At 40.6% G+C, this 27064-nt stretch overlaps 1 protein-coding gene across 1 annotated transcript; it reads left to right on the forward strand.

Moving 5' to 3' along the window:
* Positions 1–242: 242 nt before the first annotated feature.
* Positions 243–7611, forward strand: LOC123768028 (uncharacterized). Its single transcript, XM_069306445.1, has 2 exons — positions 243–362; positions 6534–7611. The coding sequence occupies exons 1-2, from the start codon at positions 246–248 to the stop codon at positions 7485–7487; spliced, it is 1071 nt and encodes a 356-aa protein (XP_069162546.1). The 5' UTR covers positions 243–245; the 3' UTR covers positions 7488–7611.
* Positions 7612–27064: the final 19453 nt, after the last annotated feature.

Raw genomic sequence — 27064 nt, forward strand, 5'->3', positions numbered from 1 at the left:
TTCATTCATCAATTTATTAAGATATAATTTTAATTCTCTCTCCCTAAACTCTCTTTCTCTCTGTCTCTGTCTCTCTGTCTCTCTCTGTTTCTCTCTCTCCACTTCGTCATTAGTCTCCCCTCTCGCCTCATTCCTTCCCATTTACCACCAAAAACGTAGCAGCTGTTTTAGTATTTAAGTTATATTGTTTTTAACTCTAGTAATTCATATATTGGCTTCAATAATAGTATGTTTTTTTCAGTTTCATGGGCTATAGGTTGTGGACAAAGATTGAGTACAAGATTGCTCCCCGCTTGATGTTAATTATTGGGAAGCTGCACTTGCCGGGTTCCACCTTATTTCACCAGTTAAAAATGGTTCAGGTAATTAATTAGAGTTACAAAGAATAGTAAACTAGTATCTGACTTTCAGAGGTTATTAGACCAACACATGACATTCAAGGCTTTGTACACTAATACCTAACATTTCAAAACTTAGTAGACCAGTACCTGACATTCAAAGCAAGTTGGTCAGGTACTGAAAGGTTACATTTCAAGGTCACAGGGAACAGCAACTGAAAGGTCACGTTTGTATACAAATACCAAGATTAACAAGAGGCAATGGTGTCGAGTTAAGATCTATGCCAGAGAGTATGAATGTTAAACAAGTATTTAAATTACTACTACTATTCCATATATAATTTTCACGCCAGATACAACCTTAAGGAGTTAACATTCACCAACAAAATAATATATGGGCTAGTTTATTTAGACATGAGAACCATGAGGGAATGTCACTTTGTGGTCGCCCCAGATCCACCTTTCTGCCTAGAGGGAATCTGCTCAACCCGATGGTCTTGAGAGACTACACACAAACCTGTGGCCTTCATGATCTCTGCTCGACTCTCTGGACTTTAGGGACCTCGCTCAAACCGCTGTCCTTGAGGGGTCTCTGCTCGACCCAATGTGTTCGAGGAACCAAGCTTAACCTCTAAACTACTGGAACTGACTAAAGAGCTTAAATCTGTATTCCCTGGAGCGCAGGCAGGAGAGATACATAATAATCTACACGTGGAAAATAGTAGAGGGGCTGGGCCCAAACCTGCACACAGAAATAACACTACAAGAGACCAGAAGGCATGGTAGGATGTGCAGAATACCCCTGTTGAAAAGCAGAGGGGCAACCGGTACTCGGAGAGAGAACTCCATCAACATCAGAGGCCTAAGACTGTTCAACACGCTTCCACTACACATAAGGGGCATAACTGGCCGACTCCTCACAGTGTTCAAGAGATAACTGGATAAGCACCTTCAAAAGATTCCTGATCAACCAGGCTGTGATTCGTACGTCAGACTGAGAGCAGCCGCGTCCAACAGCCTGGTTGATCAGTCCAGCAACAAGGAGGCCTGATCGACGACCGGGCCGCGGGGACACTAAGCCCCGGAAGCACCTCATGGTGAACTCAAGGTAAGGTGTTGGCCTTGAGGGGCCCAGCTCAACCCGCTGGCTTTAGGGGACCCCACTCATCCCATTTTTTTTTTAACTTGAGAGACTATGCTCTACCTTCGGACCTTGAAGGACCCTGCTCGACTCGCTAACGTTAGGGATTGTAAGTCAACCTACAGGCTATGAGAGACCCCATTGAACCTGATGGCCATACGGGATTCCGCTCGACCCGCTGACATTGATGGACTCATATCGACCTGCTTCCATTGATGAAACATTTTCACCCCCCTGGCCTTCAGGAACCCCAACTTGATCTGGTGGAATTGATGACCGCCACTATACTTGGTGACCTTGAAAGGACCCACATGGCTTGTAGACATTGAGGGACTCTGTTCGACAAGGTGGCTATAGGAAATCCTGCTCGAGTCAATGACCTTAAAAAACCCTTCTCTATCAAGTGACCTTGAGGACCAGGCATGACATATCTTGTGGTTACCCTGCGCTGACTTCGAGGGTTAAGGTTCCTATAGACCGATCTCTGACCACGCCTGGCAAGACCAGTCCTCATGGAGTCTAGGATCTTGACCAAGTGGCCTTGAGGGACCTCATTTGCACCAGTTGCTTCCAGCAATTCCACAGGAACTGCTAGCTTTAAGGTACCCCACTCCATCTTGTGTTCCCTACACAATAAGCATTCGTTTGTTTTAAAACATGTGTTAGTTCTTATTACGTTTTAAAAATGTTATTTTTAATTTTCTTTTTCACGTTTGAATAATGCAAGTCCATAATGCTGTAATAAATAATTGAGAGAGAGAGAGAGTGCATGAGAGAGAGAAAGAGTGTGTGTGTGCGAGAGAGAGCAAGTGTGTGTGTGTGTGTGTGTATTTACCTAGTTGTGCTAGCGGGGGTTGAGCTCTGCTCTTTCGGCCCGCCTCTCAACTGTCAATCAATCAACTGTTACTACTATTTTTTCCACACACACACATACCCAGGATACAGCCCGTAGCAACTGTCTAATTCCCAGGTCCCTATTTACTGCTAGGTAACAGGCACATGAGGGTGAAGAAAACTATGCACATTTGTTTTTTTGGTGGTTTCTTGAGATTATCTTGAGATGATTTCGGGGCTTTTTAGTGTCCCCGCGGCCCGGTCCTCGACCAGGCCTCCACCCCCAGGAAGCAGCCCGTGACAGCTGACTGACACCCAGGTACCTATCTTACTGCTAGGTAACAGGGGGCATAGGGTGAAAGAAACTCTGCCCATTGTTTCTCGCCGGCGCCTGGGATCGAACCCAGGACCACAGGATCACAAGTCCTGCGTGCTGTCCGCTCGGCCGACCGGCTCCCTGCTGCGGTGCCGGGAATTGAACCCCGGTCCTTAAGTCTACGAGTCTAGAGCGCTGTCCACTCAACCACCACCCACACACTGTGAGAGTGGGTGGGTGGATGTGTGTCTTCCACTGTGAGAGAGAGAGTATGTGTGAGAGAGAGTGTGTGAGAGAGAATGTGTGTATGAGAGAGAGAGAGAGCGAGTGTGTGTGTGAGAGAGAGTGTGTGTATGAGAGAGTGTGTGACAGGGAGAAAGAGTGTGTGTGAGAGAGAGAGAGAGTGTGTGTAAGAGAGAAAGTGTGTGTAATTACCTAAGTGTAGTTACAGGATGAGAGCTACGCTCGTGGTGTCCCGTCTTCCAAGCACTCTTTGTCATATAACGCTTTGAAACTACTGACGGTCTTGGCCTACACCACCTTCTCACCTAACTTGTTCCAACCGTCTACCACTCTGTTTGCGAAAGTTAATTTTCTTATATTTCTTCGGCATCTGTGTTTAGCTAGTTTATATCTATGACCTCTTGTTCTTAAAGTTCCAGGTCTCAGGAAATCTTCCCGATCGATTTTATCAATTCCTGTTACTATTTTGTATGTATAGTGATCATATCACCTCTTTTTCTTCTGTCTTCTAGTTTTGGCATATTTAATGCCTCTAACCTCTCCTCGTAGCTCTTGCCCTTCAGTTCTGGGAGCCACTTAGTAGCATGTCTTTGCACCTTTTCCAGTTTGTTGATGTGCTTCTTAAGATATGGGCATCACACAACCGCTGCATATTCTAGCTTTGGCCTAACAAAAGTTGTGAACAATTTCTTTACTATATCGCCATCCATGTATTTAAAGCAATTCTGAAGTTAGAAAGCGTGGCATAGGCTCCTCGCACAATATTCTTTATGTGGTCCTCGGGTGATAGTTTTCTATCTAGAACCAGCCCTAGATCTCTTTCTTTATCAGAATTCTTTAAAGATTTCTCACATAATATATAGGTTGTTTGGGGTTTATGTTCTCCTATTCCACTTTCCATAACATGGCATTTATTAACATTAAATTCCATTTGCCAAGTGGTGCTCCAAATACTTATTTTGTCCAGGTCATCTTGAAGGGCATGACAATCATCTAAGTTTCTTATCCTTCCTATTATCTGAGCATCATCATGAAACATGTTCATATAATTCTGTATACCAACTGGTAGATCATTTATATAGACAAAAAACATCACTGGTGCAAGAACTGAACCCTGTGGTACTCCACTTGTGACATTTCTCCAGTCCGATACATTGCCTCTGATCACAGCCCTCATTTTTCTATCAGTCAGAAAAATTTTCATCCATGTTAGAAGCTTACCTATCACCCCTCCAATATTTTCTAGTTTCCAGAACAACCTCTTATGTGGAACTCTGTCGAAAGCCTTTTTTAGGTCCAGATAGATGCAGTCAACCCAACCATCTCTTTCCTGTAATATCTCTGTTGGTGTTGAGTGAGAGAGTGTGTGTGTGTGTGAGACAGAGTGTGTGTGTGTGAGACAGAATGCGTGTGTGTGAGGCAGAGTGTGTGTACTCACCTAATTGTGCTTGCGGGGGTTGAGCTCTGGCTCTTTGGTCCCGCCTCTCAACTGGTGTACAGATTCCTGAGCCAACTGGGCTCTATCATATCTACATTTGAAACTGTGTATGGAGTCAGCCTCCACCACATCACTTCCTAATGCATTCCATTTACTAACTACTCTGACACTGAAAAAATTCTTTCTAATGTCTCTGTGGCTCATTTGGGTACTCAGCTTCCACCTGTGTCCCCTTGTTTGCGTCCCTCCAGTGTTGAATAGTTCATCCTTGTTTACCCGGTCGATTCCCCTGAGGATTTTGTAGGTTGTGATCATGTCCCCCCCCTTACTCTTCTGTCTTCCAGTGTCGTAAGGTGCATTTCCCGCAGCCTTTCCTCATAACTCATGCCTCTTAGTTCTGGGACTAGTCTAGTAGCATACCTTTGGACTTTTTCCAGCTTCGTCTTGTGCTTGACAAGGTACGGGCTCCTTGCTGGGGCCGCATACTCCAGGATTCGTCTTACATATGTGGTGTACAAGATTCTGAATGATTCTGAATTAATGATAATATTGAAAAGCAACTGTAGCAAAGCCAAGTACGCTTACCACAAATTGATATTCTAGTACTAGTACCTGAGTGAAGCTCCTAGGACAGGCCCCCATTAAATGTGACGGGAATGTGTTGAAGTGTAGATGTTCGGCAGTTCTCCAATGGCAGGTGTCAATGCCTAGTCACACTTACAAAAAAAAAGATAGACTGCTTGCCTGTTTGTCTGTGGTAAAGTAAGGGAAGACACGCAAAACACAAAGTATAAACAATGAAACTTTATTTAATATAGAAAACAAATTATAAACAAAGACAATCCCTTGGCAAAGTACAGTGCAAACGAACAAGTCAAAAAACAATATAACATAAATGAATAATAGGGATGAAGTTTACTCTACAATAATATAAAGTGAAAGGTGAAAAATAATAAGGTGCTGAGAATATGGCGCTAGCTGCGAGACATCCACCTGATACAGCATATATCAGTTAGTCGTTCATGGCTTGAGAGCACAAGATATTCTGAAGTCAATGGCTGGTTCAAGCTTAGACATCAACTCAGGTAGATGGCGCTGAGGGGCAGTGTGCAGGTGTGCAGTCGGCGAATCACCAATCAGGAGCAGGCAGGCTGGGAAGGGTAATTGGCTGGTTGATGACGAGCCGGCGTGGAAGGAGTGTGGAGTTGGGGGTTTGGGGTACGTTTTGCCTCCTGGTCAAAACGTTTTGTGCTACTGGTAGACGTATCTTGAAGGTAGCATCTTATACTTGTAGAATAAACGTAACTTTATGTAGGGAAGAGCAGGCTCAATTGAAAGAGATTATCGTCACAATATATATATATATATATATATATATATATATATATATATATATATATATATATATATATATATATGTATATATATACATATATATATATATATATATATATATATATATATATATATATATATATATATATATATATATATATATACATATATATATATATATATATATGTATATATATATATATATATATATATATATATATATATATATGTATATATATACATATATATATATATATATATATATATATATATATATATATATATATATATATATATATGTATATATATATATATATGTGTATATATATATATATATATATGTATATATATGTGTATATATATATGTATATATATATATATATGTATATATATACATATATATATATATATATATATATATATATATATATATATACATATATATATATATATATATATATATATATATATATATGTATATATATATATATATATATGTATATATATACATATATATATATATATATATATATATATATATATATATATATATATGTATATATATACATATATATATATATATATATATATATATATATATATATATATATATATATATATATATATATATATATATATTATATAATATTTACAGGTCTAAGTGATCATGTATGCTATTATCATTTGTGGGAACGGACTTCGTAACTGGGAATCTGATGATTCACCTTGGATTGAACATGCTCGCTGGTACCCAGAATGTACATTCCTCATCGTGATGAAAGGAAAAGAATTCATTGATCAGGTATGTTAGCTAGATGAGGTAACGTGACATCACGTGATTGACTGACTTATTATTGGAATCTAAAAATATTATAATTTATTTTTTAGGTGCAACAGGAAAGGCCGCCTTTTGAGACACATACTTCACCAACTCATATCAATGAAGATCAACTCGATAAACTTATTAAAGAACTAGACAGTATTGAAGCAGTAATTTCTATGGGTTTTCCTAAAAATCATGTGATGACAACTTTTCATAACCAACTCAAAGAGAAAGGGATACCTTTCTTTAACCTTGAGTCATGTATTGAAGCGGTCTTATCCCATATGGAAAACGAAACTAGAAAAGCTCTAAATTTGGCTTCTAACCGAGAAATAGAAGTTGAAGTCAAAGTAAGCACTAGCTCACAACATGTGGCACTGACCGAGGTTGATGTTGTCCCAAGCCCATCAATATTTGGTGATATAACTGCAAAAACGGAGTTGGCTTCTAACCAAAAAATAGAAGAGGAAGTACAAACTCTAAGCCTACAACATGTGGGGCTAACCGAGGTTGATGTTGTCCCAAGCCCAATAACTACACAAACGGAGTTGGCTTCTAACCAAGAAGAAATAGAAGAGGAAGTACAGACTCTAAGCCCACATCATGTGGCGCTAACCAAGGTTGATGTTGTCCCAAGCCCACCAATATCTGATGATATAACTACACAAACGGAGTTGGCTTCTAACCAAGAAATAGAAGAGGAAGTACAGAATCTAAGCCCACCACAAGCGGAAGCTGTAACCTTAATACAAGCAATTGATGAATTAAAACCACCAATGTCTATAACACAAATGGTTCCTGTCCTAAAGCCACCAGTTTTTGTTGGATCTTCAGGTAAAATAGGACAAACATCATTGGAGAGAATTTGTGAGTGTAAGATTTGTATGGATGCAGAGATAGAGCTAGTGTTTATTCCTTGCAATCATATGGTCGCTTGCTCTAAATGTGCATTAGCCTTGTTTATATGTCCAATCTGTAGAACAGATATAAAATATACTATTAGGCCAATTTCCTCATAAGGAAGAATTGTGAACCTTATTATTATAATCCATGCAATGACATGGTCGCTTCCTCCAAATTTGCATTAAATTAGCCTTGTTTATATGTCCAATCTGTAGAACTGTGTATAAAAAAAACTATTAGCCCAATTGTCTCAAAAATATTATAAAACATAACATATGAAAATGTAAAATTAGGAGAAAGTGTGTATTAATTAATTTTACTAAATAAAAACAATAAATAAAAATAACCAAATGAATATATTATTATTACTACTAATAATACTATTTTCTTAATAATATTTATTTATTTATGGAATAGAGGTGGTGGTGAAAGGGCAAGTGAAGAAGAAGTAAAAGGAGCCAGAGTAGTAGTAGATTTAGCAGCAGGAAAAGGAGGTAGTGTCGGAGGAGGAGGAGGAGAAGAGGGAGGAGGAGGAGGAGGAGAAGGAGGAGGAGGAACAGAAGGAGGAGTCACTTCAGAAGAATTAACTCGGGAAGTCAGGAGCAGGGTAGTAGTACCTCAACAATCCTCCTCCATTAGTCTAACACAATCATCCAAGAGTCATCTCCTACAACCAAAATTCGCTTCGTTCCTCTCTTATCCTTTAGGGCACTTTGAGGGACCTGCGCTTCAATGTTCCTCGTTGCTTTGCCTTTGCCTCCTCGTTGAACTACAGGTTCACCACAGCACTCGTCCTCTAACACATCAAATACGTTAGAAGTTCTTAGGCTATTAGGTGTCGGTTTTGCCAAGGTCTTCTTAAGACCCCTGTCCTTTACAACTTGCCAAGACGAGGTCTTTTTAACACTGGTCTCCTCTTTTGTTTCTTCCTGATGTTGTTTCAGCTGTCGTACCTCCTCCCGTAGCGAATCCAGTTCTGTCCTCAGAGCTCCTACTAAATTCACCAGTTCCTTCACTAATCCTTCCATTATTGCTGTAATAATATTACTATAATCGGAGCTACAGCTAACACAACCTCTCACTGTGACAGCACCTGACTAACTGGACTGTCCTAAATTTGTGGATAAGGAAATCAAAAGACACGCTCTTGCCCTTGCCAAAGGAAGCCTGCTTAACCGAGAAGCTAAAGTCAAATTCCAAGGAAAAACATCGACCTCAAAGATGCTGGAAAATGGAACTCCGCCGGGAGGAATACTAAGCCCCTTCTTCTTCAACTATCTCATGGAACAATTTATGAAGCTCAAGCTACCAAAAAGCCAAACTTCTTTACTATGCAGACGACTTTGTGGTCATCATCAATGGCAAAGGTGCAAGGAACCATGCACAAAAATGCCTAGATAATGTCAGCAGGAAAGCGGAACGCATAGCAGTGAAAATAAACAACAATAAAACAAAAGCTATTGCCGTTAAAATGAAAACTCAAAACATCAGACTGGCAATAGAAGGACAAGGAATTGAGTGAGTTACCTCTTTTCAATACCTAGGAGTCATAATAGACAACCAGTTGAAATTCACTCAAGAAATTGAATATCTTCGGCAACGCTGTAAAGCAAGAAACTCAGCTTTGCGCTTCCTGACCAGTCTTAGAGAGGGTGCATCTCTACCAGTACTCAAAATGTACTACGTTCAAGCAGTTAAGTCACTCATCGACTATGCTGCCCCTGCTCTTACATCCCTCAGTGATAACCAATGGGAGAAACTGAAAGTGTCTCAAAATGAAGCTCTGAGAACAATGCTGGGAGCACCTATATGGACGCGTAGAGAGAACCTTAGAATGGTAACAAATCTACCAGCATTAAAAAACCGGATGAAACAAAGGATAGCCACCATAATAGGAAAATTTACTGGAACAACCGCCAGACTGTCAATCAAAGACGGTATACAGAGATCCTTTCAGAAAAACCTACAGTATAGAACAAGCTCATGGATGAATAATGTGGTCAAGATTTTAGAGAAAATGGACCATTAAAAACAAAGGGGAAGATAGACCATATCAACTCTTTCGACAGCCTCCTCCATGGGAAGAATCGAATCTAAAGATAATCATTGAAAGATTACCAGTTAAAAAATCAGCATGTGACCCTCAGAGGCTCAAGGAAGTAATAGAACAACAAATGGAAACTATCTCCAGACCTACAACGACTCACATCTTCACAGACGGATCAGTTGATCAAGAAAAATGTTCTGCTGGGGCAGCAGTTTACACTACCAACCATGAAGCTTACTGGAGCATGAATAGTGGGTGCTCAACATTGCAAACAGAATTATATGCCCTGAAGGAGGCAATAAACTATGCAATTGAGAATAATTTACATGATGTCATCATTCATACAGACTCTAAATCTTCGCTCCAGGCATTGTTATCCAGTCAGCACAGAGATAATATACAACTCCTCACAGAAATTCAATATGCCAGAGATAGGGGGAACAGATTAAGGGTTTGCTATCCGGGAGCTGGAATTGGTGATATTGTTGGAAACATGAATGATATTATGACGGGAAATGGGAACAAACCCATTTTTTGTATTAGTGCAGGGGGTAATGATGTTGGGCGAGTTAGGAGTGAGGAACTAATACAGAGATTCAGGACAGCCATTGAATTAGTTAGGAGCAGGGGAGGAATCCCGATCATATGTGGCATTCTTCCAAGAAAGGGAGTGGGAAATGAATGGATGTCGAGGGCACTTGGTGTCAATTGCCGGCTGGAAAGATATTGCAATTCAAATGCAATATCTTTCATAGACAACTGGGAACACTTCTATGGAAGAAATGAAATGTATGCTCGTGATGAGGTGCATCTATCGAGGGCTGGGGTTGTTGCTGGTGCGAACTCGTTGGAACCAGTGGTTAGAGGTGTTTGTTTGGGTTTAAACTGTTAGTAGATAATGGTATGGGAATTGATTTGGAGGAAGGAGATAATAAAAGTACGTGTTTGTGGGAGAAAGGAATTGGCCAAATGATCAGGGAAAGAGAAGGGCCTCAAAATAACAATTCACTTAGGGTATATTACACTAACAGTAGAAGTCTAAGAAATAAAATTAACGAATTAAATGCTCTTGTCTGCACAGAAAAAAATATATATTATTGCACTTACCGAAACGTGGATGAATGTAGAAAATAGAGAACTATTAGCTGAATATCAAATAAATGGATTTAAACTATTTCACACAGATAGATATATTAGACGAGGAGGGGGAGTAGCCATATATGTTACGGACAATTTGAAATGTAGTCTCAAAGAGGGAATCAAAACTGAGCCACACACAGAAACTATTTGGATAGAATTATACGAAAAAGCAAATAATATTATAATAGGAGTTATATATAGGCCACCAAATTTAGACAGAATGGAAGCAAAGCATCTATGGGATGAAATATCTAGGGCATCTAGATCTAACAGTATTTACGTCATGGGTGACTTTAATTTTAGTGGAATAAACTGGTTGAACAAAACAGGGAATAGTGAAGCAGAAGATTTTCTAGAATTAATTGACGATTGCTTTCGTACGCAACACATTAAGGAACCAACACGGGAAAATAATATTTTAGATTTAGTGTTAACTAACAGGGAAACACAAATTAATGACATCGAAATAGGGAGTGAGCTAGGGAACAGTGATCACAAAGAAATCAGATTTAGCATAGAATGGAATAGACCTGTAGGAGAAAATTCTGTTAAAGTGCCAGATTTTCGAAAAGCTGATTTTAATAGCCTTAGAATTTTTTTGGGTCAAATAGATTGGAAAGTCTTGGGTATGGGGTGGGGGCCGGTCTTGGAGCGAGACATGAACCCAGCGATAGGTGACGTAAACGGGGATTTCGATGTGGATTCAATATATAACATAAGAACCTAAGAACAAAGGCAACTGCAGAAGGCCTATTGGCCCATACGAGGCACCTCCTATTTATAATATACATGTCCAATCCATGCTTGAAACAATCGAGGGACCCCACCTCCACAATGTTACGCGGCAATTGGTTCCACAAAGCAACAACCCTGTTAGTGAACCAGTATTTACCCAAGTCTTTCCTAAATCTAAACTTATCAAATTTATACCCATTGTTTCGTGTTCTGTCTTGTGTTCATACTTTTAATACCCTATTAATATCCCCTTTGTTATGTCCATTCACCCACTTGTAAACCTCTATCATGTCACCCCTAACTCTTCGCCTTTCCAGTGAATGCAACTTAAGCTTTGTTAATCTTTCTTCATATGAAAGATTTCTAATTTGGGGAATTAACTTTGTCATCCTACGTTGGACACGTTCAAGTGAATTTATATCCATTCTATAATACGGCGACCAAAACTGAACTGCATAATCTAAATGGGGCCTAACCAGAGCAAGATATAGCTTAAGAACCACACTAGGTGTCTTGTTACTAACGCTTCGATTAATAAATCCCAGTGTCCAGGATAGGATAGGTCCATTAAAAACTGAGACAGGTCAAATAACAGATAGTGATGAAGAGATGAGTAGTATTTTTAATAAATAATTTGTATCTGTATTTACTAAAGAGGAACTTAACAATATGCCTTCAGCCGAACAAGTCTATGTGGGTGGGGACGAGGACAGGTTGACGAGTTTAGTAGTTACCAGGGAGGATGTTCTTAAACAAATAGTAAAACTCAAACCAAACAAATCCCCAGGGCCGGATGAAGTGTTTGCCAGGGTGCTTAAAGAATGCAAAGAGGAGCTTTGTGACCCACTGTCAACCATATTTAATAAATCAATAGAGTCAGGCAGAGTGCCAGAGTTTTGGAAAGTTGCTAATGTGATACCAGTTTTTAAGAAAGGAGATAGATCACTTGCGTCTAACTGTAGACCAATTAGCCTAACGTCTATTGTGGGAAAGTTACTCGAATCTATAATAGCAAACAAAATTCGTCTTCATCTTGAAAAACATAAATTAATAATTGAGTTCTCTCACAGAGTACCTGTTGCACCTCAGCTTTTCATCAGGGGTATTCTGCACATCCTGCCATGTCTTCTGGTCTCATGTGATGTTATTTCTGTGTGCAGGTTTGGGACCGGCCCCTCTAATATTTTTCACGTGTAAATTATTATGTACCTCTCCCGCCTGCGCTCAAGGGAGTACAGTTTTAGTCGGTCCCAATAGTTTAGATGTTTTACTGAGTGGATTCTAGCAGTAAAGGATCTCTGCACGCTCTCCAGGTCAGCAATTTCTCCAGCTTTGAAAGGTGCTGTCATTGTGCAGCAGTACTCCACTCTAGAGAGCACAAGCGTTTTGAAAAGTATCATCATCAGTATAGCATCTCTAGTGTAAAAAATTCTTGTTATCCAACCTGTCATTTTTCTTGCAGTTGTGACGCCTACTTTATTGTGTTCTTTAAAGGTAAGGTCTTCCGACATGAGTACACCCAGATCCTTTACATTGCCTTTTCGTTCTATGTTATGATTTGCCTGAGTTTTGTACGTGGTTTCCGTTTTTATATTTTAATTTTTTCCATAGCGCATGAGCTGGAACTTGTCTTCGTTAAACACCATATTATTTTCTGTAGCCCATAGAAAGACCTGATCTTCATCGCCGTGTCCTCTATGTTGCCTACTCTCATGAAGATCCTAGTGTCATCTGCAAAGGATGATACAGTGCTATAGGTTGTGTTCTTGTCTATGTCCGATATGAGGATGAGAAAAAGTACTGGAGCAAGCACAGTACCCCTGGGGGACTGAGCTTTTCACGGTTGATTGGCTGGATTTTATTTTGTTGACTATTACACATTGGGTTCTGTTGGTCAGGAAATTGTAGATCCATCTGCCTATTTTTCCGGTAATTCCTTTTGAACGCATTTTATGTGCAATAACACCATGGTCACATTTATCAAAAGCTTTTGCGTAATCTGTGTAAATTACATCAGCGTTTTGTTTGTCTTCCATAGCATCTAATGCCATATCATAGTGGTCCAGCAACTGCGACAGGCAAGAGCGCCCTGTTCTGAAACCATGTTGTCTGGGGTTATGGAGATGCTGTGATTTCATGTATTTTGTGATCTTACTTCTTAGCACTCTCTCAAAAATTTTTATGATGTGCGATGTTAGTGCTATCGGTCTGTAATTTTTTGCCTCTGCCTTATTTCCTCCTTTATGAAGTGGTGCTATCTCTGCTGTTTTTAGTATATCAGGATTAACGCCAGTATCTAGGCTTTGTCTCCACAGAATGTGGAGGGCCTGCGATAGTGGTTTTTTACAGTTCTTTATGAATATGAAGTTCCAAGAATCCGGAGTTCCAAGAGTGCATAAGCATACTGTTTATGGCTTCTTCAAAATCCAGTGGGGATAGGGTGACGTCTGATATATGATTTGATGTTGGTATCATATCCATGAAAAATTCATTTGGTTGGGTTGATAAGATACAGTGTTTAGTGAGTTTCATATTTATTTAGTAGTCCTGGATACAGCAGTGTCGTAGATGTTGAGACGAACAGAGCAGAGAGCTGAGTGAGCCCGGAGTCGTGGAGCTCTATGTGGGAGAGCGTTGTAGCTGGATGAAGTCGTAGCCTGCTGCCTGCTCTGTGTCTTGGTTCGATTAGAACTGCCTACACCGAGTACTACATTCTTGACTGGAGATTGTACTGGTTTGCTATTCTCAAATCTTATTTGCTGTTGTTGTTATAGATTCAGCTACTCGGAACAAGTTCCAAGTAGCACGGGCTATGGTGAGCCCGTAACTTACCTGGCACAGGAACGGGGCAGGAAGCACGGGCTATGGTTAGCCTCGTGCTAACCTGCACGCTATGGTCTCTCTCTTATTTGCTGTTGTTGTTATAGATTCAGCTACTCAGATCAAGTTCCAAGTAGCACGGGCTATGGTGAGCCCGTAAGTTACCTGGCACAGGAGCGGGGCAAGAAGCACGGGCTATGGTTAGCCTCGTGGACGGGAGATGTCTCCAGTCTCTTCTTATTTGCTGATTGATTGATTGATGAAGATTAAGCCACCCAAAAGGTGGCACGGGCATGAATAGCCAGTAAGTGGTGGCCCTTTTGAGCCATCACCAGTATCAATAGATGATACTGGAGATCTGTAGAGGTGCAACTGCACCCTGCGTGACGGGCGATGTCTCCCATCGTGATGACCAAGTGGTGATTGATTGATTGATAAAGATTAAGCCACCCAAGAGGTGGCACGGGCATGAATAGCCCGTAAGTGGTACATTTTTTTTTCTCAGTATTCTAAGGTTGCACCAAGCTGTTATCGCGGGGGAGGATACTGCTTCACAGTCTTTATGAGGGTGTCCAGCTGCTGGACACCTTTGTTGACCAAAGGTGCCCAGCAGACACCTTTGTTTGGAGAGTGGCTGTGTTGATGGCTTCAGGGTGGCCACTGCATAATTCAGGAACTCTTAAAGCTCTTCTAAGGTCATTGGTTGCTTCACATTCCAGAAGATAGTGAAGTAATGGCTTTTCTGTGACAGTTTGGCAGAAGATGCACTCTCTCTGTCGGGGTTCACCAATCTCCCAGTTGCATCTGTAACCTAGACGTAGTCTATATAACCTAACTGCTATTTCCCTGTGGATTCCTTTTGGGATATTTAACCTTTCTAATTTGGTTGCCTGAAGATACCATGTTGCAGATGGCGAACCTTCAGTTATTCTCTGGTGTAAGTAGGCTTTGTTGAGATGTGAGAGTTTTTTGGTGATGACGTTTTTTATGTTCTCTAGGCTGGGTTGAATTGTTTTATGTATCACTGGATGACGAGTTGCCAATTTAGCAATTTCATCAGCTTTTTCATTTAAAGGGATTCCAATATGGGATGGGATCCAGTTTAAAATTATGTTTAGTCCTTTGCCTTTAGCGACTGCTCCAAGATACAAAATGGTGGTAATTATTTCCACATTATCTTTCCACTGTTTTTGTCCTAGTATTTGAAGTGTAGCTGTTGAGTCTGTGTGTATGATTGCATTTTGAGTGTTTTGTGCAATCACATATGCGAATGCCTGTTGTATGGCAAACAGCTCAGTTTGGGTTGATGATACTAGTCCTCCCAGTCTCCAATATGCCTGTACGCTGGCCGTGCAAAGAGCAGCGCCAGCACTCTCATATTCTGTGTCCACCGATCCGTCTGTGAAGATGTGGGTGGCTCCTGCTATGCTATACATTTGCTCTTCTATTATGCGCCTTAGGATTGTCAGATCATAGGCAGCCTTTCTATTACTATTTTGAAAGTAGGCTCTTCCTTCCTTCTTCACACGGCGCGGAAGGAGTGTAAATTGGGTGTGGACGATCACCCTCTCTATCAAGAATCATGTTTTTTAAATGTAGTCTGTTTAGTACTTTTCCTGCTCTTGCAACCCAAGAGTTTCCATTGTTTTGGCCTAGTCCAACCACCAAAGCCTGCCGTACTGGGATTGGATCAGAAGAAATAATTATCTTACTGATAATTGTAGCTGTCCTTTGTGATATTCTTTCTTGTAGAGAGGGCAAACCCGTCTCCAGTCTAAGAGTTTCAAGCCTGGTCCACATGGGGGCTCCCAGTGCGGCTCTCATAGCATTGTTTTTGGCAACTTCAAGCTTTTTCCACTGTTGGTGTGATAGATTTGTGAGTGCAGGTGCGGCATAATCGATCACTGATCTGACTGCCTGTACATAGTATGTGCGAAGGACTTGCAGATTGGCTCCTCCAGAAAGGGAGGTTAGCGACCTGAGGATTGCCGTCCGGGCCGCAGTTCGCTTTCTCAAGTATGTGACCTCAGCATTAAAATTCATGTGTGTGTCCAGGATGAATCCTAGATACTGATAGGTGTCGACCCATTCAATTGGTTGACTCTGTACTGAGTTTAATGTTGGGCTTCGCTTTTTTTATGGGCATGGCCTTTGAGGGGTTGAGTTTGATCCCAATCTGATTTGCCTCTTTACTGATGCAGTCTAAGCATTTGGGTGCAAGGCGCGCCGCATCCCTTCCTTTTATGATGATGACAAAGTCGTCCGCGTAGTTTAGCAGCCTTCAGTGATGTGAAAGTTTCAACCTCATTATTCTTTCCATTAAACAGTTGAAGAGAAGAGGGCTGAGAATACCTCCTTGCGGTGTACCATTTTCATGTCTTTTGTACTCAGAGCCTGTGCCATGAAGTTTTACTCTTGCTTCTCTGTTTATGAGACAGTTTTTGGTCCAGGAGAGCAGGTTGCCTCTGACCTCTTTGTCAATGAGGCAGCAGAGAATAGCTGGGGCGCTAGCCAGTTCAAAGGCTTTTTCGAGGTCCAGGAATATCAGCATTCCTGGTCATTCAAGTGGGCTAACAGAGTTGTAATACATTCCACTGTGCCAACCCCTCTTCTATAGGCATACATATCATGGTGCAGTTTAGGCATTTTCCACTCCAGTCTGTTGAGTGCCATTCTGTCAGCCGTCTTGGCTGCACAGCTTTGGAGAGAGATGGGCCTGGGATTAGCTGGATCTTTGGGTTTTGGGATCGGCACTATGTCTGCTCTATTCCAAGCAGAAGGTCTAGTTTGAGAAGTCCAGGCTAAATTAATTAACCTTAGGTATGCAGCGTCTCCCTCTGGGCCGAGGTTTCTAATCATTTTATAGGTTATTTTGTCGGCTCCAGGGTATGTATCCTTGGAGTTTTTCTTAGCCCGATTGAGCTCATCCAGTGTGAAGGGGGCATTAGTGTCAGAGACTTCTTCACATGCTGTAAGGATTCTGTGCCACCTTTCTTCATCTAGTCCGATCTGTACTGCTAATACATCTGGTGGAAGTTGATTGCTGGCTGCTCTCTCTGCAAACCTGGTTGCCAGTACTTCAGCTTCCTGTTGAGGATCTTTGGGGTGTGGAGCTTTAGGTGTTTTATTCCCTTTGGCCCGGTGAATTTGCTGCCACATCTCCCCGAGAGAGGTGTGTTCATTCAGGTGTGAACACCATTCTAGCCACTTTTGTTCTTTTATTTGTCTGGTCTCTCGATGTACATGTTCCTTGACCTCACAAAGTAAGATCCTGTTGCGGTCACTTGGCTGCTTTTTGTATAGCTTTCTTGTTCTATTGAGTCTATGGTTGAGTTCTTTGACACGTTCGCAATAGTACCAATGATCTTTATGGTGTCCGGTGGACTGTTTTTTCAGTGGGATTGAGTGGTTGGCTGCACTTTGAATCGCTTTGACAAATTCTTGTTCTGCCTGATTAATGTCTTCGGGAGGATCATAGTTTCTTTGCCACTCTGAAATGAGGTTTTGAAATCGGTCCCAGTTTGCTAAAGCAAAGTTCCAGGCTTCAGATGGAGGCGGAGGTGGGGTGGGTAGGTCTAACTGAAGATCAATTTGGACCCCATAGTGGTCGCTTGTGAGTGTGGGCTCAACTGACCATGTTGCTGCATCCTTAGGGAGGCTGAAACGAAGGTTAGGTCTAATCTGCCTCCTTGGATGTGGGTAGGTTCATTCTTGTTTAGGATTTGTATTTCTGGAAGCTGGTCCAGTAGATGTGTAATGTGTATGCCGGCTTCATTTGTTTTGTTCGAGCCCAGTGCCAATCGATGATGGGCATTAAAATCTCCACAAATGATTGTGTTTGTTGTTGTCGCGTGTCCAAATAACACAGAGAGATCCATTTCGGCTTGTGGAGACCTGTACACATAAGGCAGAGGCAAAGGCAAAATAAGGCAGAGGCAAAAAATTACAGACCGATAGCGCTAACATCGCACATCATAAAAAATTTTGAGAAAGTGCTAAGAAGAAAAATCACAAAATACATGGAATCACAGCAACTCCATAACCCCGGACAACATGGTTTCAGAACAGGGCGCTCTTGCCTGTCGCAGTTGCTGGACCACTATGATATGGCATTAGATGCTATGGAAGACAAACATAACGCGGATGTAATTTACACAGATTTCGCAAAAGCTTTTGATAAATGTGACCATGGTGTTATTGCACATAAAATGCGTTCAAAAGGAATTACCGGAAAAATAGGCAGATGGATCTACAATTTCCTGACCAACAGAACCCAATGTGTAATAGTCAACAAAATAAAATCCAGCCCATCAACCATGAAGAGCTCAGTCCCCCAGGGTACTGTGCTTGCTCCAGTACTTTTTCTCATCCTCATATCGGACATAGACAAGAACACAACCTATAGCACTGTATCATCCTTTGCAGATGACACTAGGATCTTCATGAGAGTAGGCAACATAGAGGTCACGGCGAACCTTCAGTCAGATGTAGATCAGGTCTTTCTATGGGCTACAGAAAATAATATGGTGTTTAACGAAGATAAGTTCCAGCTCATGCGCTATGGGAAAAATGAAAATATAAAAACGGTAACCACGTACAAAACTCAGGCAAATCATAACATAGAACGAAAAGGCAATGTAAAGGATCTGGGTGTACTCATGTCGGAAGACCTTACCTTTAAAGAACACAAAGTAGCCGTCACAACTGCAAGAAAAATGACAGGTTGGATAACAAGAACTTTTCACACTAGAGATGCTATACCGATGATGATACTTTTCAAAACGCTTGTGCTCTCTAGAGTGGAGTACTGCTGCACAATGACAGCACCTTTCAAAGCTGGAGAAATTACTGACCTGGAGAGCATGCAGAGATCTTTTACTGCTAGAATCCACCCAGTAAAACATCTAAACTATTGGGACTGACTAAAGAGCCTAAAACTGTACTACCTTGAGCGCAGGCGGGAGAGGTACATAATAATTTACACGTGGAAAATATTAGAGGGGCTGGTCCCAAACCTGCACACAGAAATAACATCACATGAGACCAGAAGACATGGCAGGATGTGCAGAATACCCCCGTTGAAAAACAGAGGTGCAACTGGTACTCTGAGAGAGAACTCTATCAACATCAAGGGTAGCGCCCTAGTCAGGAGCCTCGTGTGATACCACAAATCACTCTCCTGTCCTCAATACCCCAGTGGTTAATCGTCTCCAGCAGTCGGTCCCGGGTACGACAACCCTTCACTGCCGCTTCACAGGCAGGGTAACACCACAGTGTTCTTCCGGGAGACGACTTCACAGCTGCTGCAGCAAAGCACAAGGTATGGAGACGGCTGCCTTGGGTAGACTGACTCAACTTCCCTTACAGCAGTCCCAGGTCGACTCTGTAAGTAGACACGTCATCAATAACAGGTACACACAAAAGCACCTCACTTACAGGCTCAGACACAAACGCCCGACATATCCACTCCATAGATGGCGTTGTTGTCTGAGCACCACCTCACCAGAGGTCAGCGGCGGCTGTGAGGTGAGCCGAACAGGACTGGAAACTGGCCCTTGTGGCCAGTACACGTCGTCCTCACCAGGTGTCGTCGTCCGTTTGGAGGGGGTTTCGGGAGCTGACCCACAGATGGCGTGGTCGTCACTGCTCCGTGCTCGGACGCTGGACTCGGGTCCGTAACACCTCTTTATAACTAATATTAAAGAGGTCTAAAAGTGGGCTTTTCGTCATAGTGGCAAGTCCATTAAGTATTTCATAAGTTACTCCATCCTCCCCAGGTGCGGTAGATTTCCCAACTTTAATCGCCGTTATTAGTTCTTCTCTGGTAATACCTGTGCAAGTGACATCACCACTGTTACCTGCTATAAGTATAAAATCCTTTCTTAGATCTTTCCAAGAATCTAATGACTCTCTCGTTACAGCGGGTAATGAACTAAGTTTGGCAGCTTCCGCCCATTTATTTACGAGACCATTTGCAATTCCTTGCGGGTCTGGATGTGCAACAAAATTGTGCTTTTTACCCCTTATTTTATTTACGTCTTGCCAGATTTCCTTCAAGTTTCTGTTACTCCCAACTTTCTCTGCAAATTCCTGCCAATACTTGCTCCTAATTTCCTTTCTCTTCTCCCCACACAGCCTAGCAACTGCCAGTAAAGCATTCTTCCCTTCCTCAGTCCTACCATTCCTATTCCAATCCCTGTGAGCTCTCCTCATTGTTCATGTCCACCCCTTAAGCATCTTGTCATGTGTATAATTTTCTTTTCTGGGGGGATGCCTTTTTATACTAGATGGTTTCCGGTTCAATGTTGCATTAAATACATCTACCTCCTTAATTAAATCTTCATAAAATGCTTCTGCCGAAACCGGCTTATAAGTATCATACCAAGACTTAATATGGCCAACAAGACCCCTTAATTCTCCCTCATTAAACTTTAACCTTTTCCTCTGAAGGCAGGCATGCTTTTTATCTAGTTTAAGCTGTATTTGTAATGCAAAATGATCACTTAGCATTTCATCCACAGTAAGACAATTCCCCTCTATGCCCTCAGCATTTATTAAACAAGCATAATCTAATCTCCCTCCCCTCAAATGAGTAGGAGAGGGCTCGCCCTGCAGTTGAACATCTTCATGTTCCTGCAAAAACTGGTACCATCTGCAACCATTCCTATTTGCTTTACCCCTTGATCCTAAAGCTGGATGTCTGGCATTAAAATCCCCTACCACAAGTGTATCTTCAGAAAAGAAGGAATCTGGCAAGTATCGTAAATCAAGGGAGCTATCAGAGATGTATAGATTAATGAAATTTAACTCTCGGTCCTTTAATTGTATCCGCAAGCTAATACTTTCAATACCTCTATATCTCTGAGGGATTCCAGTTATCTCGGCAGGTATGGTACTTTTGACATAACATGAGACCCCCATTTTGCCGATGATACGAAAATCGGTAGGGAAATTAATTCGGAGGAGGACTCACTATCACTTCAAGTTGATCTAGATAGGGTTTTGAAATGGTCAAAGGATTGGCAGATGCAGTTTAATGCTGATAAAGAACAAAGGTAACTGCAGAAGGCCTATTGGCCCATACGAGGCAGCTCCTATTCTATAACCACCCAATCCCACTCATATACTTGTCCAACCCGTGCTTGAAACAATCGAGGGACCCCACCTCCACAATGTTACGCGGCAATTGGTTCCACAAATCAACAACCCTGTTACTGAACCAGTATTTACCCAAGTCTTTCCTAAATCTAAACTTATCCAATTTATACCCATTGTTTCGTGTTCTGTCCTGTGTTGATACTTTTAATACCCTATTAATATCCCCCCGGTTATGTCCATTCATCCACTTGTAAACCTCTATCATGTCACCCCTAACTCTTCGCCTTTCCAGTGAATGCAACTTAAGCTTTGTTAATCTTTCTTCATATGAAAGATTTCTAATTTGGGGAATTAACTTAGTCATCCTACGCTGGACACGTTCAAGTGAATTTATATCCATTCTATAATATGGCGACCAAAACTGAACTGCATAATCTAAATGGGGCCTAACTAGAGCAAGATATAGCTTGAGAACCACACCAGGTGTCTTGTTACTAACGCTGCGATTAATAAATCCAAGTGTCCGATTTGCCTTATTACGAACATTTATGCATTGATCCTTTTGTTTTAAATTCTTACTAATCATAACTCCCAGATCCCTTTCGCAATCCGACTTCGCAATCACAACACCATCTAGCTCGTATCTTGTAACTCTATCATCATTACCTAACCTCAGAACTTTACATTTATCAGCATTAAACTGCATCTGCCAATCCTTTGACCATTTCAAAACCCTATCTAGATCAACTTGAAGTGATAGTGAGTCCTCCTCCGAATTAATTTCCCTACCGATTTTCGTATCATCGGCAAATTTGCAAATGTTGCTACTCAAACCTGAATCTAAATCATTTATATATATTATAAACAACAGAGGTCCCAGGACAGAGCCTTGAGGCACTCCACTTACAACATTTTCCCACTCTGACTTGATTCCATTTATACTAACTCTCTGTTTCCTTTGGTATAGCCATGCCCTAATCCAGCTTAATATAGCACCCCCAATACCATGAGACTATATTTTTAATCAGTCTTTCATGTGGCACTGTATCAAAAGCTTTGCTAAAGTCAAGGTATACAACATCGCAATCCTTACCACTATCAACTGCCTCAACAATGCTAGAATAAAAAGATAACAAATTTGTTAAACATGAACGGCCATTTATAAAACAATGTTGCGACTCAATTATTAATTTATGTTTTTCAAGATGAAGACGAATTTTATTTGCTATTATAGATTCGAGTAACTTTCCCACAATAGACGTTAGGCTAATTGGTCGATAGTTAGACGCAAGTGATCTATCTCCTTTCTTAAAAACTGGTATCACATTAGCAACTTTCCAAAACTCTGGCACTCTGCCTGACTCTATTGATTTATTAAATATGGTTGACAGTGGGTCACAAAGCTCCTCTTTGCATTCTTTAAGCACCCTGGTAAGGGTGCTTAAAGGTTTAGGCTTAAAGGTTTACATTCATCCACTTGTAGAGGTTTACAAGTGGATGAATGGACATAACTAAAGGGATATGAATAGCTTATTAACAGTATCAACACAAGACAGAACACGAAACAATGGAAACTTTTCAATTGCAAAATTTAGATTTAGGAAAGACTTGGGTAAACACTGGTTCAGTAACAGGGTTGTTGATTTGTGGAACCAATTGCCGCGTAACGTGGTGGAGGTGGGGTCCCATGATTGTTTCAAGCGTGGGTTGGCCATGTATATGAGTGGGATTGGGTGGTTATAAATAGGAGCTGCCTCGTATGGGCCAATAGGCCTACTGCAGATACCTTTGTTCTTATGTTAAATACTGGTTTGGTTGTTGATTTGTGGAACCAATTGCCGCATAACGTGGTAGAGATGGGGTCCCTCGATTGTTTTAAACGTGGGATGGACATGTATGAGTGGGATTGGGCGGTTTTAAATAGGAGCTGCCTCGTATGGGCCAATAGGCCTTCTGCAGTTGCATTTGTTCTTATGTTCTTAACAAGACAGGAACGTTGTCGCTTCTCAGTCTTCTGAGTTGTGGTTTGGTCAACATTTTTTTGTGTTTATAAATCTATAAGAGTAAATAATACGATGTCCACAAACTTAATTGATTGACGAGGATGGAGTTCAATTTACAGAGTATTGGAGATGGAATTTCTGAGATAAATGTAGCTTCCACGATTAGACTGATGAGAGGCGAGGGAAGGTAATGAAATAATCCTCACAGTTTAAAAGGCGGGAAGAAATTAACAATATATTTTAAAATATAATAAGAGATGATACATGAGAGCCTTATGCTTTAATGTTACAAAATATAAGAAGAACATAAGAACAAAGGTAACTGCAGAAGGCCTATTGGCCCATACGAGGCAGCTCCTATTCTATAACCACCCAATCCCACTCATATACTTGTCCAACCCGTGCTTGAAACAATCGAGGGACCCCACCTCCACAATGTTACGCGGCAATTGGTTCCACAAATCAACAACCCTGTTACTGAACCAGTATTTACCCAAGTCTTTCCTAAATCTAAACTTATCCAATTTATACCCATTGTTTCGTGTTCTGTCCTGTGTTGATACTTTTAATACCCTATTAATATCCCCCCGGTTATGTCCATTCATCCACTTGTAAACCTCTATCATGTCACCCCTAACTCTTCGCCTTTCCAGTGAATGCAACTTAAGCTTTGTTAATCTTTCTTCATATGAAAGATTTCTAATTTGGGGAATTAACTTAGTCATCCTACGCTGGACACGTTCAAGTGAATTTATATCCATTCTATAATATGGCGACCAAAACTGAACTGCATAATCTAAATGGGGCCTAACTAGAGCAAGATATAGCTTGAGAACCACACCAGGTGTCTTGTTACTAACGCTGCGATTAATAAATCCAAGTGTCCGATTTGCCTTATTACGAACATTTATGCATTGATCCTTTTGTTTTAAATTCTTACTAATCATAACTCCCAGATCCCTTTCGCAATCCGACTTCGCAATCACAACACCATCTAGCTCGTATCTTGTAACTCTATCATCATTACCTAACCTCAGAACTTTACATTTATCAGCATTAAACTGCATCTGCCAATCCTTTGACCATTTCAAAACCCTATCTAGATCAACTTGAAGTGATAGTGAGTCCTCCTCCGAATTAATTTCCCTACCGATTTTCGTATCATCGGCAAATTTGCAAATGTTGCTACTCAAACCTGAATCTAAATCATTTATATATATTATAAACAACAGAGGTCCCAGGACAGAGCCTTGAGGCACTCCACTTACAACATTTTCCCACTCTGACTTGATTCCATTTATACTAACTCTCTGTTTCCTTTGGTATAGCCATGCCCTAATCCAGCTTAATATAGCACCCCCAATACCATGAGACTCTATTTTTTTAATCAGTCTTTCATGTGGCACTGTATCAAAAGCTTTGCTAAAGTCAAGGTATACAACATCGCAATCCTTACCACTATCAACTGCCTCAACAATGCTAGAATAAAAAGATAACAAATTTGTTAAACATGAACGGCCATTTATAAAACCATGTTGCGACTCAATTATTAATTTATGTTTTTCAAGATGAAGACGAATTTTATTTGCTATTATAGATTCGAGTAACTTTCCCACAATAGACGTTAGGCTAATTGGTCGATAGTTAGACGCAAGTGATCTATCTCCTTTCTTAAAAACTGGTATCACATTAGCAACTTTCCAAAACTCTGGCACTCTGCCTGACTCTATTGATTTATTAAATATGGTTGACAGTGGGTCACAAAGCTCCTTTTTGCATTCTTTAAGCACCCTAGCAAACACTTCATCCGGCCCTGGGGATTTGTTTGGTTTGAGTTTTACTATTTGTTTAAGAACATCCTCCCTGGTAACTGCTAAACTCGTCAACCTGTCCTCGTCCCCACCCACATAGACTTGTTCGGCTGAAGGCAAAATGATTTCTTGCAATAATGTGTTGCATTACCTGAGAAACAACACCATGGAAGGAATGCAACTCAGGTATAGTGTGTGCTCCATTGCAAAATAAAAAGAACATGTATGAGATAGTGCAGTATTTTTTAAATGTATAATTATAAAATACCTCAATTAAAGACTATGCATTTTTATTGAGATGGATCTATTGGTGAGGACGGAAAAGCAAGATAGTTGGTATCTTGAGTAGGGAATACACTGACAACTTTAAGTTGTATTAGCGGGCTAAACATAAGTAGTAAATAGTGGTAGAAATGCAAGTTTTTTATTGATAGTAGAAGATTGTTGCAGTCATTAAATAACAGAAAATCAGTATGTCAGCACATTATGTACGAGTCTAGAGACAACATTTAGAAACTAACAACAAAAGGTATAACGTAAGATTTTTGTGTCTCCTTTCACATGTGGCAAAATTGTTATATTAGGCAATATATGAGAGTGCAAAGAGGGTAACAGAGAAAAGCTCTTTTCCATGTTATATATAAGAACATAAGAACATAAGAACAAAGGTAACTGCAGAAGGCCTATTGGCCCATACGAGGCAGCTCCTATTCTATAACCACCCAATCCCACTCATATACTTGTCCAACCCGTGCTTGAAACAATCGAGGGACCCCACCTCCACAATGTTACGCGGCAATTGGTTCCACAAATCAACAACCCTGTTACTGAACCAGTATTTACCCAAGTCTTTCCTAAATCTAAACTTATCCAATTTATATCCATTGTTTCGTGTTCTGTCCTGTGTTGATACTTTTAATACCCTATTAATATCCCCCCGGTTATGTCCATTCATCCACTTGTAAACCTCTATCATGTCACCCCTAACTCTTCGCCTTTCCAGTGAATGCAACTTAAGCTTTGTTAATCTTTCTTCATATGAAAGATTTCTAATTTGGGGAATTAACTTAGTCATCCTACGCTGGACACGTTCAAGTGAATTTATATCCATTCTATAATATGGCGACCAAAACTGAACTGCATAATCTAAATGGGGCCTAACTAGAGCAAGATATAGCTTGAGAACCACACCAGGTGTCTTGTTACTAACGCTGCGATTAATAAATCCAAGTGTCCGATTTGCCTTATTACGAACATTTATGCATTGATCCTTTTGTTTTAAATTCTTACTAATCATAACTCCCAGATCCCTTTCGCAATCCGACTTCGCAATCACAACACCATCTAGCTCGTATCTTGTAACTCTATCATCATTACCTAACCTCAGAACTTTACATTTATCAGCATTAAACTGCATCTGCCAATCCTTTGACCATTTCAAAACCCTATCTAGATCAACTTGAAGTGATAGTGAGTCCTCCTCCGAATTAATTTCCCTACCGATTTTCGTATCATCGGCAAATTTGCAAATGTTGCTACTCAAACCTGAATCTAAATCATTTATATATATTATAAACAACAGAGGTCCCAGGACAGAGCCTTGAGGCACTCCACTTACAACATTTTCCCACTCTGACTTGATTCCATTAATACTAACTCTCTGTTTCCTTTGGTATAGCCATGCCCTAATCCAGCTTAATATAGCACCCCCAATACCATGAGACTCTATTTTTTTAATCAGTCTTTCATGTGGCACTGTATCAAAAGCTTTGCTAAAGTCAAGGTATACAACATCGCAATCCTTACCACTATCAACTGCCTCAACAATGCTAGAATAAAAAGATAACAAATTTGTTAAACATGAACGGCCATTTATAAAACCATGTTGCGACTCAATTATTAATTTATGTTTTTCAAGATGAAGACGAATTTTATTTGCTATTATAGATTCGAGATTAGATATATATCAAATAACTTTGAACAAATTAAGACAAGAATTACGCTGATCGAAGAGGATATAGAAAAGGTCAAGAGAATAT

Source organism: Procambarus clarkii, chromosome 58 (assembly GCF_040958095.1).
Source record: "Procambarus clarkii isolate CNS0578487 chromosome 58, FALCON_Pclarkii_2.0, whole genome shotgun sequence".
Taxonomy (NCBI): Eukaryota; Metazoa; Arthropoda; class Malacostraca; order Decapoda; family Cambaridae; genus Procambarus; species Procambarus clarkii.

Bases quoted from the DNA above. Each gene is read 5' to 3' on its own strand.
- LOC123768028 (XM_069306445.1), top strand. From the start codon at position 246: ATGGGCTATAGGTTGTGGACAAAGATTGAGTACAAGATTGCTCCCCGC. The intron at 363-6,533 runs GTAATTAATTAG...TTTATTTTTTAG, and splicing joins ACCAGTTAAAAATGGTTCAG to GTGCAACAGGAAAGGCCGCC.